The sequence below is a fragment of the Oncorhynchus kisutch genome, linkage group LG11 (assembly GCF_002021735.2).
Source record: "Oncorhynchus kisutch isolate 150728-3 linkage group LG11, Okis_V2, whole genome shotgun sequence".
Classification (NCBI taxonomy): domain Eukaryota; kingdom Metazoa; phylum Chordata; class Actinopteri; order Salmoniformes; family Salmonidae; genus Oncorhynchus; species Oncorhynchus kisutch.
Genome location: NC_034184.2, coordinates 27,918,343 through 27,938,531, shown reverse-complemented (window position 1 = coordinate 27,938,531; position 20,189 = coordinate 27,918,343). Strand labels below are relative to the sequence as shown.

The 20,189-nt window shown below is 40.2% G+C and overlaps 2 protein-coding genes across 9 annotated transcripts in view; one reads left to right on the top strand and one right to left on the bottom strand.

Moving 5' to 3' along the window:
* Positions 1-8,694, top strand: part of LOC109899130 (zinc finger CCHC domain-containing protein 24-like) — a 62,749-nt gene extending 54,055 nt beyond the window's left edge. The window contains exon 5 of the mRNA XM_031835569.1: positions 1,001-8,694. Coding sequence (XP_031691429.1) covers positions 1,001-1,164 — 164 coding nt within the window. The 3' untranslated portion in view covers positions 1,165-8,694. The remainder of the gene's footprint in view (positions 1-1,000) is intronic.
* A 6,954-nt stretch (positions 8,695-15,648) lies between these two features.
* The window catches only part of LOC109898885 (zinc finger MIZ domain-containing protein 1), a 195,076-nt gene continuing 190,535 nt past the window's right edge, over positions 15,649-20,189 (bottom strand). For 6 of the 8 annotated variants that reach the window (XM_031835561.1, XM_031835562.1, XM_031835564.1 and 3 more), the window contains 3 exons: positions 19,853-20,052; positions 19,179-19,460; positions 15,649-18,677 (listed from right to left, as the gene is read on the bottom strand). In XM_031835561.1, coding sequence (XP_031691421.1) covers positions 18,570-18,677; positions 19,179-19,460; positions 19,853-20,052 — 590 coding nt within the window. In that variant the 3' untranslated portion in view covers positions 15,649-18,569. The remainder of the gene's footprint in view (positions 18,678-19,178; positions 19,461-19,852; positions 20,053-20,189) is intronic. The other 2 variants (XM_031835565.1, XM_031835566.1) reach the window with 1 other exon arrangement.

The following is a 20,189-nucleotide window of genomic DNA, read 5'->3' as shown; positions in this document are numbered from 1 at the left end:
CACCTGTTCCTCACCCCTTCCACTCCTCCTCCCCTCCCTCTCATCCATCCATCCTCCTTCTCCATCACCTGTTCCTCACCCCTTCCACTCCTCCTCCCCTCCCTCTCATCCATCCATCCTCCTTCTCCTCTCCCCATCTCCATCACCTGTTCCTCACCCCTTCCACTCCTCCTCCCCTCCCTCTCATCCATCCATCCTCCTTCTCCATCACCTGTTCCTCACCCCTTCCACTCCTCCTCCTCCCCTCCCTCTCATCCATCCATCCTCCTTCTCCATCACCTGTTCCTCACCCCTTCCACTCCTCCTCCCCTCCCTCTCATCCATCCATCCTCCTTCTCCATCACCTGTTCCTCACCCCTTCCACTCCTCCTCCCCTCCCTCTCATCCATCCATCCTCCTTCTCCTCTCCCCATCTCCATCACCTGTTCCTCACCCCTTCCACTCCTCCTCCCCTCCCTCTCATCCATCCATCCTCCTTCTCCATCACCTGTTCCTCACCCCTTCCACTCCTCCTCCCCTCCCTCTCATCCATCCATCCTCCTTCTCCTCTCCCCATCTCCATCACCTGTTCCTCACCCCTTCCACTCCTCCTCCCCCTCCCTTGTTCCTCCTCCCATCCCCTCTCTGAATTAGCCGTTAAACCTCCTTTTGGGGAGGTTTGTCACTAAACCCAGTTCCTGGTCATTATCCCTACACCTACTGGCCCTTTCTTAATGGTAAAGGAGTGAGAGAAACTGATCCAAGATCTGTACTTAGTGATTAAAAGCCCACAAAGTGCTCTTTCTAAACAGTGAGAAAACCCCACAAAGTGCTCTTTTTAAACAGTGAAAACTTGCCTAAATAATTGTATGTAAATATCCTCAATCATGACAGGGCCTTGTAGCCTTGTGTACCCCACGCAATGTGTGTGTGTATAATGTGATATTGTTCTCACTGACAGTATTGCCCTCTCTTTGGTTTCATTACCTCACTTTGGGCTCTGTTGATTTTGTGGTTACAGAAGCGTTTTCCCTGCCAAGTGAAGTGTGTGTGGATGTTCTGAGTATTAAAACAGACAGAGACAGGGCTTCTAGTGATGGTAATGTAACAAAGGTCCCTAAACCTTCTATCGTCATGGGCTCAAGTCGGGGTCAATGTCTGGTCAAATGTCAACCTATACATTAATAACTGTGAAGGAATTCTGAATTGATTATTGATTGATTAACGGAGGGATACCGCACCAAACATCCCTGGCTTACATGTTATATGTGGTGTATTTATTATTTGTCGTCTGTTTGTCTGTTGTGCAATTTTGAATTGATTTTAACTGGGATATATACAAGTTACTGTCAAAATCTAGGAAACTCCAACATAAAGTGTCTTAATAACAGGGCCAGAGCAGCTTCAATGAACCTTGGCCTAGATTCAACAAGTGTCTGGAACTCTATAGGAGGGATGCGACACCATTCTCCCAAGAGAAATTCCATAATTTCGTGATCTGTTGATGGTGGTGGAAAACGCTGTCTCGGGCGCCACTCCAGAATCTCCCGTAAGTGTTCAATTGGGTTGAGATCTGGTGACTGAGACTGCCATGGCATATGGTTTACATAGTTTTCATGCTCAGCAAATCATTCAGTGACCACTTGTGCCCCGTGCATGGGGGCATTGTCATCCTATGGTGGCATAGCCATGGTAGCCAAAATAATGGCAAAAATCATGGCCTGCCCAGCATTTTTATACATGACCCTAAGCATGATGGGATTTTAATTGTTTAATTAACTCAGGAACCACACCTGTGTGGAAGCTCCTGCTTTCAATATACTTTGTATCCCTCATTTACTTGTGTTTCCATTATTTTGGCAGTTACTTGTATATGAATGTGTAATAGTATATATGTATGTGTATGTTTTTATATCAAAGTATTATTGTGTAACTGCTTCTAATTGTCTATAGAAACTACTTTAGGTTGAGAATCGTTCTTCGTTTAGATGTAGTACCGTGATAATAACATTGATGTTTTGTATTTAACATGCTATGCATTTACGTCAGCAATGAAATTAGTGTTGAGGTATTAATCGAGATTTACAAATTGACCAGCTTTGAAAATTCTTGTCCAAAGCCAAATGCAATAAGAGCCGTTTCTGTTATGATAAAGACTGAATATCCAGTTCCTCTTAGCCAATATACCATTCATACAGTATTTAGACTCTCAAGTGTTAGATTGAACCTATCTGCAATGCTGTAGTCTTTTTTTGCCTACCTAATTTAATACTTTACTTCCAAATAATCATTTTATTATTGTAATGAGTTCCTTGAACAGTAATTCCGTCCTGTACTCTATGTATGCAAACAATATTCTTATTAAGGACTCAACTTCAGTAGTCTATTTGGTGTAGGATGCCGGTAGATTGACATGGTGGATTTTAGTTTATTAGAACTGGTATTTAATCTGGTATATACAGTAAATAAGTAATCCTTATGCATTTCAAAGTGGTTTTATAGTATACATATAGCATTTGCAAATTCACATCTTTTTTAGGACTCACACCTGGCCAATAGAGCTGTTCCAATCTTGTAACGCTACTTTAAGACAGCTTTATTTACCTAGAAATATGACAGTGAATCGAACTAATATCTTTTTCCAAGGGGTTTATCCCCTTCATAGTGTGTCAAACAGGTGACAGCAGTAAAGGATGTCTGGGGAGAGAGAGAGGTGAAGGGATGTAGGTAAGATGAATATAATGTTTGGTGAAGAAAAAATAAGTGGGAAAGTTGTCTTGTAACAGACATAGCCATGTTTTGTTTATCAGAGGAAGTTTTGTAAGTGTGATGATGGATTAAGTTTACGTTTCTGTGTGTTTGATACCACATCATGATATAAACATTAAATAATGTCTTTATTGAGGAGGTAACTAACCATTATCTCTGTTTTCAAAGATCTAGGCCTATACTTTAAACTTTATCGTTGGAGAATCTAGAGGGAAGAATATCTTTGATCTAACATTTTGTAACGTTAGGTTTAGTTGTATTTTAGCGATAGAGGTTATTGACACTTGGAACATTTATGTTGTGAGTATAGCTGAAGAGAAGTTTGCTACCAATTTTCAAAGCTGAGGTGTATTTTTCAAATCAAACACATTAGTTTCTCAAATATTTAGAATGTGTTTAATGGTTCTATAAAGGTTGAATTAATAGTTGTATATTTTATATTATCTTAAAAGTACCAATGTGCCTTGTAAAAAGAGAATAATTATTTAGAAAAATTTGAAGGAAATGAAATAAGAGGAGAATTGAACTTAGTTTGGAACTGGATTAAACTAAGTAACTCTGAGGTAGTGTTTTGCCAAGTTTGATGCAAGTTCAAGATGTGAATACAAATGGGAAAACAAATGACCTTACCCCATTAGAACTGAGAAGTTTCAACTGGCTAATGTCTTCCTCTACACCATTTTTTGAGTTTGGACGCAGTAACTAAAGCATCTAGCAAAAACAATCACACACACTGTAGCGAGTCTGTTGTCATGGAATCAACAAGGATGTTATTTTGAAGTCAGTCCACTAATGTGAATGAGGTTTTGACTAAAAGATGTATACCTCTTCCTCGTTCTCCGGGATTAAATCTGATCTCATTTGGGCTTTTAAAGGCCATTTCCGATTGAGACGATATGCAGTGTTTTACTGTGAATGGGATCTCCACAAATGCGCGAACATTTATTTTAAAAGCTGCAATGCCTATAACTCGTGATCGGATTGAATCCCGTCCTTGAGATGATAGTCTGTTTATGACTTAATGATTGATTTAACAAACACAAGTAGGAGTTTAGTCTGTTGTCTTACATACAATGGTTGGATACGGAACAATGCCTTATGCATCATTTGTCAAAACTTGGACATCACACTCAGTTGGTTTTAGTTATATGGGGGGTGAAGGATAGTTAGCCTGTTTCCAGATCTGTTTGTGACTCTTGACAACCCCTATAGTCATTGTGACAGCACAATTAGATCTTGAACCAGCCTACAGGATAGTAGTCTACTCATAAAATATTAGGCTTTATAATCACGAGGAGATGCATCATAGCCATTATATGGATATTGTATTATCATCTGAACAAAAATGTTTTTTTTTATCATATTTGATGTGAATCGTATTGATGTTGAGGGTTTCGTTCGTTGATTACAGGTCATAGCAGATTATTATTTTCTCCCCACATAATGTTGGGATCAATTCTATATTTTCAGTACTGTAGCTAATACAATTGATCTGTTTCTCTGTCATATCTAATAAGTGTTATAAAACCAACTACAACCGAGCAGAACACTGCTGATATCCTATCTTTACAATATATTCTAGTCTTTATTCTCTTCCCAACAGTAGTGTATGTTTCCATTAGCCATCTCCGTTAGCTTGGGTATTAGCCAACTAAACCTAAGCCTAGATTCAATCAACTGCACAGCTGATGTGTTGAAGGAGTCGGAGGTATAACTGCATTGGAGCTGTCCAATCAGTGAGCAGCTGCTCTTGATCATTGTCACGATGCCACACCCATCCCACTTGCGTTAGAAGATCAGAACGAGAAAGTGTAGGCTATATAGATTAACTAATTAAGCTCAAATTGAAAATCATAAAAATAAATAATGAGGGCCTCCCGAGTAGTGCAGTGGTCTAAGGCCACTAGGGATCCTGGTCCGAGTCCAGGCTCTGTCGCAGCCGGCCACGACTGGGAGACCCATGGGGCGACGCACAATTGGCCCAGTATCATCCGGGCAGGGCGTGTGCAATGCACGCGGACACGGTCGCCATGTGTACAGTGTTTCCTCCGCGGTTGGCTTCTGGGTTAAGCGGGCATTGTGTCAAGAAGCAGTGCGGCTTGGCGGGTTGTGTTTTGAAGGACGCATGGCTCTCGATCTTCGCCTCTCCGGAGTCCGTATGGGAGTTGCAGCGATGGGACAAGTCTGTAACTACCAATTGGATACCACGAAATTGGGGAGAAAAAGGGGTAATATATATTTTTTTAAATGAATAAAAAATAAAAAAGATTTCTATCAGCCTAATCGAGGTGTAGATTACATCTCACATTCCAGTCTTCAAACTTGTGAACATGGCTGCATGGGATATCTCTTACTGCGACTCTTTCCAGCCAATGGCAATGCCATTTTCCACTTTAGGTACAGTATAATTGCAGGAGCGGCTTGTGGATTTGACAACTCTAACTCCGTTCCACCTCCGACACTGCCAAAACAATTGCTATGCGGATGACAGCTAAAGCAGATCTAATTGAATAGAACCCCTAAAGTGCTAATACTGATCAAAATCGATATGCATTAGGCTTGTGAGTGCTTTGACTTTTAAGGAATATAAGGATAAGAATATCCTTAAGAATATAAGGAATATCATGAAGAATATAAAGAAAATATAAAATTGCCCAATATATTTTTGTGGGATAGTCTGATTCCGTCCAGACTAGTTTGTGAAGAAGAAGCCATGTGTTTGAGATGGCATAACGAGCCAATGGAAGCAGTTCATACAATGTGTTTATTGTATTTAAAACGTATACAAATGCTTTTTCAGATGTGTTTTTTTGTCTTGAATTTAGGGCTGGATTCAATCCGTATCGTGGAAGTATCGCAGAAGATCAGCGTAAAAATGTAATGGTAACGTGAATACAGTCTCCACTAACAGGGGAACATTACCTTTTAAATGTAATCTGCGCTATAATGCGGAGCTTCCGTGATGCTTCTGCGATACTGATTTAATCCAGCCCTGACATATACTTGATTTTTCTAGTTCCTTTTCGGTATGGGTTTGTTATTTTCTATGAAAGATTTATGTAATTTGGAAAAAATACTTTATAGATGTAAAAAAAAAAAAAATATGTTTTTATTTTTCCTTCAAAAATACATTTTACAACTGACTGTTTATGTATATATTAGATGGCCATAATTTTTAAGGATCTTAGCTCCTCTGAAATGTAATGCAATTTTGAAGCTTTCTATGTGAAAAAGGGCCTATATTGCTGAGAAACAAATAAAGCTGGGAGTTTTTTTGTTTATGTTTTACAATGACCTGAGGGGATAATCCTACAGAAATATTTATGAAAAGATTTTTTACAACATTTAAAAAATATATATAAAATAAGCAACAGTTACACTAAGAAGAAAATATTGAAATACATAGATTAAAAAAGTTGGTACATAATTATGAATACCCTTTACTCAATTATAAGCCATTGTGTGTTTTTTTTGCGGTTAGAAACTTTATCAGTATTGCATAACCCAGAATGATACCTAAGTGCTTTAACTAATATGTCAATGAGTTACAATTTGTGTCCTTTGAATAGCATGCATTCATGTCGTATTACGAGTATTGCATTGTTATGAAAATGGCAGACATAATTACCAATGTTTTGTTATTCAAATTCTATATCATTCATTAAGATGTTACTAGGTTAAGCAATAATACTGTTTTGTTAACATGCAGAAGAAATCATTTTTATATTTGAATGACTGATACTCGCCACTATATAAGCACATTCAACTGTGAGTTCTAGTTTGCCAAAGCAGGACATTTGTGAAATAATTATTTTTATTCATAGTGTAGTAAACCTGGACTCAGGGGTAGACTTAACATAGTAAACATAAATCTGTCTTCTTCCGTGTAGTATAATATGTTATGTTTCGTATTTGTTGTGGGTAACGTTAGCTAGGTGGCTAACTGGCTATAGTTAGCTAGGCTAGGGGTTCGAGTTAAGGTCAGGGGTTAGGTCAAAGGGTTAAGGGAAGGGTTAGCTAACATGCTAAGTAGTTGCTAATTAGCTAAAACTGTCCGTGATGAGATTCGAACACGCAACCTTTGGGTTGCTAGATGTTCATGTTATAGGTTAGGGGTTAGGCTAACAGGTTAAGGGAAGGGTTAGCTAACATGTTAAGTAGTTTCAAAGTTGCTAATTAGCTAAAACTGTCCGTGATGAGATTCGAACACGCAACCTTTGAGTTGCTATACGTTCACGTTATAGTAACCTTCTGTCTCATGTAGCCATGCCAAAGTAACATGTCATACTAATTTGAGTGTCCTGTATTTATATTTAATATGTTACGTCTAGTCTATGAGACCAGGCTGTAGTTCAGAGTGTAACTTACTTACTAAGTTTGTGAGACAAAATTACTATTATAGAGTTTGCATGTGCATGTGTTTTGATTTTAAATGAAAAATGTGTATTACTTCGTGCAATGTATTTAATTTTAGCACTGTAACGTAGTTGGCTACATACTGTAATGGGCTATATAGAGTCTGTCCTTAATAGCACCCTATTCATTTTATAGTGCACTACTTTTGACCCAGCACATAGGGCTCTGGTCAAAAGTAGTGCACTATTTCGAGAATAGGGTGCCATTTGGGATGTACAATAGTCTCAGCATTCTCAACAACTTCAAATTGATTGTTACTAGTCATAAAAATGTATCGTTCACTGATAGTGTATAGCAATTTATACATACTAACTGAATGTAGTGTTTTAACACTTAAGTGGTCGATTAGACATTCATGTTTGTTCTTTGACGTCTGTAACGTTGTGAGATTGTATGCTATAATTGGATTGAGTGAGTTAGGATGATGAGTGAAAAGTTGTTGTGGAAAAAGAAAATAACACTTCTGTTGCAACACGTCCCTGAAATGGCATTCCCAAATGTGCCTTATTTGTTAGTTAAGAAAACAACAAACTACTTTCCCACTGGGCACAGACGTCAATTCAACGTCTATTCCACGTTGGTTCAGCGTTTATTCAACCAGTGTGTGCCCAATGGGTTAGAGCTTTAGTGCTATTAGGAATTTTGATGAATAAAATAAATGTTACATTCGAAACATTTGGATAGTGTTATTTTTCAGTGCATTGTTGAATTTGTACTATTCAATATACTGCCGTTGCTTCTTAGTTCACCTCGCCCACTGAAAAGCTAGATAGAATTTCACCATATTGTTTAATTAGAACTATCCAATCCACTCAAATCTACACAAGTACCCAGGGGTTAGGGATCAGGGGCTACAATACAACAATACAGCTTTAGGGCTCTATGCAATCCGTAGCGCTGAAGATCCGCTTTTTAGCACAATTGACAATTATGTTCCCGTGGTCGCGGAGACTGTATTCATGGTAAACATTGCATACTGTATGCCGGCTCAATTGGAAATTACCTTTACATTTTAATGTAGATCTTCCACGATACTTCGGCGATACGGATTGAATCCATCCGTTATTGTCCATATGTTACAACGACATTTGTTGTCTACTCAATTCTACTCAATGGTGGGGCTCAGGGCTGGTTCAAATACTGTTTAAAATACTTGAAACACTGAGTGTTTGCTCTAGCCCACCTCGAGTGTCGATGGACATGGTTTGATGGGACTTTTCGATGGTCCATTAAGCCAGGCAAGCTCAATAAAGCACAGATCAGGTATTTCAAATAGTATTTGAACCCAGGTTTGGTCTGCACTGCGGAGGTCCGCTGGTTTGTGTAAAGGAGAAATTAGGACGATGCCTCAGGAAGCTGTTGTCAAGTCCTGGAGGTCCTATTCTAGTTCATACTAGTGTTGAAAAGATCTGGGGTAGGGAAAGTGACTGGTTTATTTCAACGCTTATTTCAACACTTTTACTATTACATTGTCATTTGTATGAGTTATCAAGACTTCCAGTTCTGTACTTATAAAACCTTTTCTCTAAACTTTGTTTCTCTGGGTCATTTAAATTAGTGAATATAAACCAGATAATAAAATGCACATAGTTTTACCAAAGCTGTGGATAGGTTTTTTAACTAAGCCTACAGACTAGATCAAAGCACACATTCATGCTCGCTTCATGATATCCACTGAGTGTACAAAACATTAAAGGCATCTGCTCTTTCGATTACATACACTGACTAGGTGAATCCAGTTGAAAGCTATGATCCCTTATCAATGTCACTTGTTTAATCCACTTCAATCAATGTAGATGAAGGGGAGGAGACAGGTTAAAGAAGGATTTTTAAGCCTTGAGACAATTGAGACATGGATTGTTTATGTGTGCCATTCAGAGGGTGAATGGGCAAGACAAAAGTGCCTTTGAACGGGGTATGGTAGTGGGTGCCCGGCGCACCAGTTTGTGTCAAGAACGGCAACACTGCTGGGTTTTTCACACTCAACAGTTTCCCGTGTGCATCAATAATGGTCCACCCAAAAGACATCCAGCCAACTTGACACAATTGTGGGAGGCATTGGAGTCAACAAGGGCCAGCATCCCTGTGGAACGCATTCGAAACTGTGTAGAGTCCATTCCTGATGAATTGAGGCTGTTCTGAGGGCAAAGGGAGGGTGCAACTCAATGTTAAAAGGTGTTCCTAATGTTTGTTATAGTCAGTGGAAACGCATGTGATACAATAACTTAATTGCTTGTAATGATTGTAAACATCTTATTGTTTAACATGAGTATATAAGTACACTCTTAGAAAAAAAAGTGCTATCTAGAACCTAAAATGTTTTTTTGGCTGTCCCCATAGAACCCTTTTGAAGGACCCTTTTTGGTTCCAGGTAGAACCCTTTTGAGTTCCATTTAGAACTTTTTACATAGAGGGTTCTACATGTAACCCAAAATAAGTCTACATGGAACCAACAAGGGTTATCCTATGAGGACAGCCGAAGAACCCTTTTGGAACCCTTTTTTCAAAGAGTGTATGGCTAGGGCACTGGCCGTAGTCTGTCAAGCCAAGTTTCCATGCACGGGCTTGGACACACATTCCAAATAGCAAACACTTCACAAGAGGGTGGGGACCCAAATTATATTAAGTTTGTTATAACATCCCTAGCTCAAACATAGAAGCGGGGATAAAGTGTCTCTATGGCAACAATGTAACTGGAGAATTCAAACAAACGGTTGGGAAGTCAGAGCGCATGGTTTCGTTTAAGAGCCATGGTAGCTATTTCACGTTCAGTTCATTATTTACTTTCATAAAGTATTAGCTTGATAAGCATCACCACCACCCAGACACATAGGTTGCGTTTAGACAGGCAGCCCTATTCTGATCATTGTTTCACTAATTTGTATTTGAACCAATCAGATCAGATCTGAAAAATATCAAAAGTGATTGTTCAAAAGACCAATTGGTGGAAGAAATATCATTATTGGGCTGCCTGTCTAAATGCAGCCATAGTCTGGTTTTTCAGTCTCTGCCCTGGTCACTCACTGAATTTCACCAGGGGAGAATTGTTCCGTTTACAATAAAGACATTAGAGCTAGAATAGAGGGAAGACCTGAACAATAGAAATATAGTAACTACAATCATAAATAGAATGTTTACATCCTATTTCTATGGTAAGAACCCACACAAAAGAAAGTTGGTGTACTGTACATCAAACTAAATGTGGTTTTGCGAAAATATTTTACAACACACAAAGTTGGTAAAATGTATCTGCATTCTTAACAACTGAATTGCTCATTCACTACTAATGATTATAGCATTCGTCACTAACTGTTTTCCTGTATACTACTGCGGTATAACTGTAGATTGACTTGTATTGACTTGTATTCTGCACACACATTCAAATCACAAATAGTTACTTCCAGTATGTTGGTCTTCTCAGCTTTGTTCCAAGCCAAGTGAGATGAAACAGATAATATCCCAGTATAGGGAGGTTTCATGGACAAATAGAAGCCAAAGGCGTGATGTCACATCCTGCACTGAAGGACAGGAAGTCGTGTTGGTTGTCTGGCTGTCTAAAAAAAGACATTGGATCCTTACCAGGAAGTGTTAAAGGCAGGAGTAATTAGTGATGTTGGCACACAGGACACAATGAACAACGGAGTACACTCTTAAAAACATGGATTTATTTGGGAATAAATGTACAACATTATTTTATACATTCTATATGTCTCAGGTCCATCTTCCATGCCTAAATAGATGCCTTTATAGATTATTTACTCTACAAAAATATTACTGCGACATCCATAGAGATGGAAAGAGGCCTCATAATTTTATCCGTGCCATTATGGCGTCTGTGACAGCATTGGCAGCGCCATTGTGGCTATCTCCATTTTAAAATAGTAATTTGTCTTTTTCTTTTGTTTTGAAAAGTGTCAAGCTTAATGTTGGTGATTTACCGCCACCTGCAGTGCTAGAGTCCTGAACCAAATCTTTTATAATTTATTTATTATAGCCACTAGATGGTGGGGTTGAAGCCATTTACAAACCATAGCACCCAATTTCAAGAAGACAATGCTCTGATCATTGGCTGATTGCTCCCAACCCATAGGAATCCAAACCCAGTTGACTACTTTAAAATGGTGGATGCCCTCAATGGCCATGCTAAAACGGGTTACATCCATGTCGAGTTCTCTATCCATCTCTATGGTGACATGTAGGAGATTTGTTCTATTATCTTTGACATGGAAGTGCAGGCTTTCTCCTTGAGGAAAGATACTGGAGAAACTAAAATAGCACATTTTTCATAACCTGTAGGTAGGACTGGGGTCTGAACAGAGTTTCTATAACCTGTAGGGAACGCAATATGTGGTCTATACTTGGCATGTAGGTTTCTCACTTATGGGTAGCACAAATTTGGATATGGTGGGTATATGCAAATTAAAACTGAAGTATTTACTATAATTCAAAAAGTGTAGTAATTTTGCAGACTGCAATGTTTCTGCATGCATTACTGTAGTATTTACTGCAGTGTTTTCTTGCGGATACTACTGTAGTATTTATATAGTATTCTACAGCAGTAGTTCCTAAAAGTAGAATGCACAGGGTGCAATTTTGAAAGTGGGTAGGTAGTGCATCAGCAGTTTTCCTCATGTCAGTCATTGCAGACCGTAGAGAGCTATTTATAACTTGTCAGAAATCTCCAGATCAACTAGCCCATGTCGGCTAATGTTTTTTAATCACTCAAATATCACATGAACACACATAAGACATGGCAAAACCGGCCAAATTGTCTCTGCACACAATGAAAAAATGTATAGAATTGCAGGAAATAAGCTTTAAACCTGCAACATTTTCTCTCTGCCAAGAAGAGGGGTGTGAACACTCTGTGTCATAAACAGTAATTGTACCCATAGAATTAGACGAGGCATGCACGCATGTATGGGGGGGTTGTTCCCCAATGCTGGAAGGGGGGCATGAGTAGTAAGCACTACACGATTGAGGGATACTAGTATTCTGGAGTATACCTACAGTTAGCTACAGAATTCTATAGTAAGGACGGTAGTATTCTATACTGAACTGTAGTCTTTTTTTATGTGGGTACATGCAGAGAAAACCTATTTCTCCAAACGTTGTTTCCATGGATCAAGTGCTCACATAAAGACTAAATAGATAGGAACACTGTGGGGTAACTGGCTGCAGAAGGACATAGAAAAGCAGATAGAACACATCTGGATTGGGTAAAAGTCTATTCCCCCCACCATAACTGGAGCCAGACTGTCATTATCCAAGAGAACATACCCTGAGCTGGAGTGTCCATCTATCAACATGGGGTAAAGGTTTAGTCTAAATAAATGTTATTATGATAAATGGGATGTTGACTTGCTTGGAAAGTAGGTCATTTGTAACTATTGAAATAACCTGTCTGTGTTGTCAATACCGCCATCTAGTGGAGTGAAGACACTACTTCAACAACTTCAATTACACTGAACAAAAATATAAACGCAACGTGCAGTAATTTAAAAAAAACTGAATTACAGTTCATATAAGGAGATCAGTCAATTAAAATAAATATATTAGGCCCTAATCTATGGATTTCATGACTGGGAATACAGATATGCATCTGTTAGTCACAGATGAAAGTAGGGGCTAGGATCAGAAAACCAAGTCAGTATTTGGTGTGACCACCATTTGCCTCATGCAGTGTGACACACCTCCTTCGCATAGAGTTGATCAGGCTGTTAATTGTGGCCTGTGGAATGATGTCTCACTCTTCAATGTCTGTCCGAAGTTGCTGGATATTGTCTGGAACTGGAACATGCTGTAGTAAACGGCCATCCGTTTACTCTGGTGAGTATGCAGGCCATGGAAGAACTGGGACATTTTCAGCTTCCATGAACTGTGTACAGATCATTGTGACATGGGGCCGTGCATTATCATGCTGAAACATGAGATGATGGCGGCGGATGAATGGCACGATAATGGGCCTCTGGATCTCGTCACGGTATCTCTGCACATTCAAATTGCCATCAATAAAATGCAATTGTTGCATTTTGTTGTCCGTAGCTTATGCCTGCCCATACCATAACCCCACTGCCACCATGGGGCACTCTGTTCACAATGTTAACATCAGCAAGCCACTCGCCCACACGACACCATATACGTGGTCAGATGTTGTGAGACCGGTTGGACGTACTGCAAAATTCTCCAAAACAACGTTGAAGGCAGCTTATGGTAGAGAAATGAACATTAAATTCTCTGGCAACTGCTCTGGTGGACATTCTTACAGTCAGCATGCCAATTGCGGGCTCCCTCAAAATTTGAGACATCTGTGTCATTGTGTTGTGTGATAAAACTGAGCATTTTAGTGGCATTTTATTGTATCCAGCACAAGGTGCACCTGTGTAATGATCATGCTATTTAATCAGCGTCTTGATATGCCACGCCTGTCAGGTGGATGTATTATCTTGGCAAAGGAGAAATGCTCACTAACATGGATGTAAACATATTTGTGCACAGCATTTGAGAGAAATAATAATTTGTGCGTATGGAACATTTCTGTGAATGTTTATTTCAGCTCATGAAACATAGGACCAACACTTTATATTGTTTTGTTCAGTGTAAGTGTTTTACATATTAAGGTCGACTAACTAGGGTCAGACTGAGGAGTTAGCTGGTGAGCTAGGATACCTGTATGGAGCCAGATACCTACCAAAAGGTTGAACATACGTATTCGCTAGGATCGTAAGAAGTCATGCATGAAACATGAAACGTAAGCGGTAAAATGGATCTGTAAACGTATGTTACTACTATGAATGAACATTTACACGTTCAATTCTTACTTTATATCTCCCTTTACTCGGTGACATATATTTGTTATGCGTACAAACTTTTGTCAGTAATGTGGCATCTGAAAAGGACATGAACTGAACGTAGTTAGCTGAAGTTAGCTGGTCAATCAAGCAACTCTATCCCAGATGTTACAGTTGCCTTGCAGCTTCTAGATTCATTTCCAAAATAAAAGTCTAAAGCTTGTTTTAGAACGGCATTCAATGACGACGTTATACCAGTAGATGACATAGTATAGGCTTGGGCCTTGATAAAGACGCAGAAGAACCTTGTCTAGAATAACCACCCGGGTTGCAAAATAGGCTAGGCCTATTCCACTATCTAAATATGCAATGCTGTTGTGTGTTATTTAATGACCATATAATGGCATCATTTATTTGTATGGACGTGTGGGGATTATCTTAGCAAAGGAGAAATGCACACTAACAAGGATGTAAACAAATTTGTGAAGAAAATTTGAAAGAAATAAGCTTTTTGTGCGTATAGATCATTTTGGGGATCTTTTATTTCAACTCATGAAACATGGGACCAACACTTTACATGATGTGTTAATATTTTTGTTCAGTATACTTTAACATTATGTAGCTAACCGTAGCCACCTCTATGATGATTCGTCCCAGAGATTCGTTGTCAGTTGTGATGACAAAATACACTACTGGGTTCTTGACGGGTGCAGACGAAAACAACATCGTCGCAGCAATCGCCAATAGAGCAATATTTTATATGATTTTTAATTTGCAACATCTTTGCATAGTTGTCAACATGACGTTCTGAGAATGGGGGTGTGTGTGAATACACATGGCATTGCAAAGACCCCCAAGAGCAACACCAAATGATGATGTTGTGCACATAGATAGCTAGTCCATGAAAATGATGAATACATCTGTCTACAATATTCAATAGTATTTAGATTTTTATTGTTAGAATGTCTTATTCCTCTCCCCATCAAAGCCTTTACTCCAATATCGAACTCTGTATTTTAGGTCTAAATAACTATATGTGATAGACAGGACTCTTCCTTTTTAAGGTAGTTTCAAACTGGGCATGCATGTAATACTCATATTGTTATGAAAGCTCGTAAACTGACTTGACTGCCAGTTGGTCTTCGTAGATCTAGCATTCTCCACTGTGATTGCGTCTGGTGGATGACGATACATTTACTGTCATTAAAGTTACATAGAGGATAGCAGATGTAGGCTATTGGAAAACCAAGACCATGATGCATGAGTTTCATTTGAATACATATTTATTAGATAAATATTAGGATGTCACGTCATCTAACTACATACAGTTTTGCAAGACTAAAAATCACAATTCTTTTTTTCTGACCAGTTTAGTATATGAAATGACTGTACACAGAATGTACAAAACAAAAAAGACAACTGCCACCTGGTGTGTCAATCACTTCAGATTGTACCTCGGAAGTAATATTTTTTGCCTAATCGTGTAAAAACTGTAAATTTGATAAAATTGTACAAACTGTAAATTTTGTATCAACATTTTTTAGGAACCACTCATGGTTCCCACAAATCCCGATTGGTACCTCAAAATGTCTTTATTATTTTGTTGTTGTAGCACCTTTATAAAGTACACAGGTAATAGAGAAATACACAGAAGTTGAATTTTACACAAAGAGAAGTGTGTATTTTTTTTTTCTTCCAACGGCCGTGTTTGAGAAGTAGATAATAAAGTATCTTACATAAATGAACAAATGTGGTCGGGGAGAGAGGACTGTACAGACTATCTCAAACACGGACTCCTTTTCCCACAATTCAACAGTCTCTTCTGACAGGAGGATGCAAACTTTACAAATTCTAAATACACAATGCGTATCATTGTCCCCTGCGTGGGGAAAATGTCTACATTTCTGTAAGTTAATGTGTCTCTATTTGTCATTTACATAATGTACATGCATTCCTTAGACCCTCCAGACCCGTTTCTTTCTCTTCTCTTGCATTTAAGTGGCCGAGTAGAGAGGGCCGGGGGGGGGGGGGGGGGGGGAGCCCAACATCTCCCATTTTCTTTCCATGAAAATACATTGCATCCTCTAACACACTCCACTTGTGTCCATTGACTGTCCAGCTACAGTTGTGTGTGGAGCCTGAACCTCGGACAAGACTCAAACCTCTATGTGGCGTATAGAGAGTAACGTTGATAGACCAGACTTCAGCATCATGTCTACACAGATCTACAGAGCAGGGGAGTCAAAATACCTCGCTGTGGCAGTGCATTGTCTTCAACAAATAGACAGACTAAAGGATCAGTTGTGTTCAGGTGATTCAACCAGCATTGGGGATCATTCCTAAATCCAAACAATATCCACGGATTGATCTAGAAATCTTCAATTTCATTTAGTAGGCTACATAATCTGATGTAAACCAAATTATGATTATTCTCACAAAGTCACTTAATAGATAAACAAAGTAATAACTTAAAATAGGAGAAGAATATCAAAAACGCTACGAGGATAGAATAATACACATGATGATCTTGTGTTGTACAAAAGAGGGTAGCACAAAAATGTCAAAGAACTCACATTCAATTCCAGAGGGTATTAGACTTTTGACTTAAAACAAAAAAAAGACTGGGGGTAAAGTCACTTTTCCCTCAATACATTAGCAAATATATTTAAAGCATACATTGTCAGGATGACAACAATTCAAATTATTGTCTTTATAAACCATTGTGGGATCATGTGTGCTTTTCCTTTCTTTTTTTAAGATGACAAAATACAGTTTAACAGTAACAAGACACAGAAAATGCAGTGCAAGCACACATTTATTCAGAATAATGTTTGATGGGTTCCCTAGGAGTATGCTTAAAGCATAGAAGGGCATCATTCTTACATGATAGTAATGTCCAGGCCAACTCCTACAAACTGTGGGATAACTTTGGTGATGTATCACACATGGCAATTTTCCAAAGAACAGTCAAAGTGGAACAAACATGAAAATAAAAAAGTTGGACAATACATTACCATTAACCAAAATCATTCCTTTGCAAGAAAATGTCAAATAAAATCAGGATAAAAAAAAATGCAATGACTATAAAATAAAAAAGACAATATTCTTTCCCTCTAATTTAGAACAGAGGCCATTGGCACACATGCACTTCTTAACACATGGTAGAGCCAAACCGTACAGTATAGTTACAGGAGCAATCGCAGCCCTGTAGAACAGAGGAAGACTCACCTTAAAGAGGGAGAAACAGGCTAACTTTCATTCTGGCTCTATTACAAGGGCCCAATATCTTTTGCAACACTAGATGTTTCTGTCTATTATAGACTAAACAGGGACTCTTCTCTTTTTCCTTCAATCTCATCCTCACTCTTTCTCTTGCACACGCACGCACACGCACACACACACACACACACACATACACACTCTCTCTCTCTCCCACACAATTCTATATCATTCTAACCCAAAACTAATGTATTGGTAAAATTCATTTTTGTATAGCCCACAGCCCGACATGGCATTGTACTGCAATATAAGGGAAGAGAAACTTTAACAACATTGGACGGGTTGATGGACAGACAGAATAGTTAACAGTGCTGATTCTTCGATAGACTGGTTTGGGCTAGCTAGAAGGTTAGAATCCTCCCCAACAGGCCTTGGTCTCTCCTCTCAGTGCTCTGCCTGTGATGTGGTGTGGGGTTGTCTGTTGTGCTTCAGTAGAATGGATGGAACGGACCCAGTGCTGACTGACTGATGTCACGATGGAAACACACTGTGAGCTAAGGGTCAGAGGTTATAAGAACACACTTTATTTAGGTCAAAGGTCAGGCGTTAAAGGTCGTGGTCTCAGGGGATCAGGGCTTGGAAGAACACACATCAAAATAGGATTGATAGAAACACTGGCCAGGACAAAAAGATGACTTTTCTTTCCTATTATTGTATGTTTTTCTTTGTTTTTGTATAATGGGGGAAATAAGAATGATAAAACAATACTACAACACTTTTTCCTAAAAGCCCACACAGAGAGTTCAGCCTGTGAGGTCATACGCATAGAACGTGATTAATAGCTGCACAGTTTTCTTTCGATATAATATCACTTAAGGACTAGACAGCCGACATTGGCTGTCGACGTGTTGTTGTCGGCCAGAGGAGCTCCGCAGCTCCGCGATTCTTTACATGAGGAAGAGTGTGTGTGAGGAAGTGAGGACATGAGTGCATTTCCTGTTTCCTGTCTCTTTCACACACAGCGTCCACTCCCTGACATCCAGACTGTCATCCTCATCATCATCTCATGGTCTGACAGATGACCTCATGCCACCTACACGTCTATGCCACAATTGACAAAACATTGTGTGTGTGTGTGTGTGTCCGACGGGGTGTGAACCCGGGTGTGTAGGAGGTGTGACCTGACTGGGGGTTTGAACTTTGAACCCTGGGTCTGAAGTGCACTACACATTGGGTAAGTCCACTCGGAAGAGTCCCCACTACCAGTCCATATGAGGATGACGGTGTGTCTATGGACTCTATGGAGAGTCCAGCTGGTTGGACACACAACCTGTGGTGTGTGTGTGTCTGTAGAGAAGATTTGGGTTTGGCTCAAGGGGTGAGGGAGGCGAAAGGTTAATTGTTCTCGAAGAGGGAGAGCAGGTCATCGTTGCTGTTGGAGGGGAGGTCCGGGGGGTCCAGATAGGACAGGAGCTCGTCTGGGTTGGCCAGCTCTGGAAGCAGCTGTAGAGAGAGAGACAGAGAGAGAGAGGTAGATGAGGGAGGGAAGGAGGAAGAGCCAGAGAAAGGGAAGATGAGGAAGAGAGCGAGAGATGGAGTGAGAGAGGTAGATGAGGGAGGGAAGGAGGAAGAGCCAGAGAAAGGGAAGATGAGGGAGAGAGGAAGAGAGCGAGAGATGGAGTGAGAGAGGTAGATGAGGGAGGGAAGGAGGAAGAGCCAGAGAAAGGGAAGATGAGGGAGAGAGGAAGAGAGCGAGAGATGGAGTGAGAGCGATAAGGGAAGAGAGACAATAATTAAGATGCATATTGTCAATAGACTTCTCATTTCTATCCAAGAGTCTTTTTAAACAACTAAAGGTATTAGCATAGCAGCTGACATGCTCCATCAAACCAAAGCTAGGTAATGAGAGAAGCTTTAGCAGACGATGCTAATGCTAGCTAGATGACGTTTGCACCTGTTTGCGCATGCATCCTAAGCACGATGTCACAATGATGTCACACTTACATCTAGGGAGGGCTCGGGCATGTCACCACTGATTTGACCTTCAATGCCCGAGGAGGGGTTAAAGTTCAGATCGCTGTGCTGGTGGCTGTTCTGGCCTTGCTGCAGCTGGGGAGGCGGGGCCTGCTGGCGAGGGGGCAGCAACGATTGGCCGCTGTGATGTAACGACTGCCCTGATTGGCTGCCACCGTGATGTATCAACTGGCTGTTGGAGTGAGGGGGCGCGTGCAAGCTCTGCTGTTGCATGGAATTATGGGACTGATCAGTGCTGGAAGGATGAGACATCTAAGGAGGGAGAGAGGGATGGAGGGAGAGAGAGACGGAGGGAGAGAAAGAGGGAGAGACGCAGGGAGAGAGAGAGAGGGAGGGAGAAGAATGTGTTTAAAGAAAGCTCTGAGCTGACATGTAGAGGATGACATGAGCAAGGCTGCAAAGACAAGCTGATCACAATGCCAAAGCTATCCTGATTGAGATCAGTGCTTTTTATGAACTACAAGGTCTTTGACAGGCCTGACATGAGATGATATACAAGTATTCCTATTCCTTTCATATGACATTTGTTGTACCCTCCACCTGGGAAATGTTTGGGTGTGGGTGTACTACTTTTCTATGAGGATCTTCAGCAACTCTGGTATGAGTGACCCTGGTGGTTGGTAGTGGAGGTGTAGGGGACTTACAGGGCCGTTGATGCCGTGGCTGAGAGGCTTGTCCTGGGATAGAAGACCCCCGGGGAAGTCTGGGGGGTGGGACAGCTGAGGGGTGTGGATAAAGTCACTCATGGGGGATCCTCCTCCTCTCGGTCCACCTCCACCACCTCCCCCGCCCGAGGGGTTACCGTGGGCGAAGTCAAAGTTCCCGTGACCGTGGTAAGTGTTGCCTAGCAGCACAGAAAAACATAAATAAGGGGAGGGCACTCTTAAGGTTGTCTCACATACCTTGTTATGACTCTGGATAAGAGTGTCTGCTAAATACACAACATTTAACATGTTCAAAATGTGTAATATCTGAATTCTG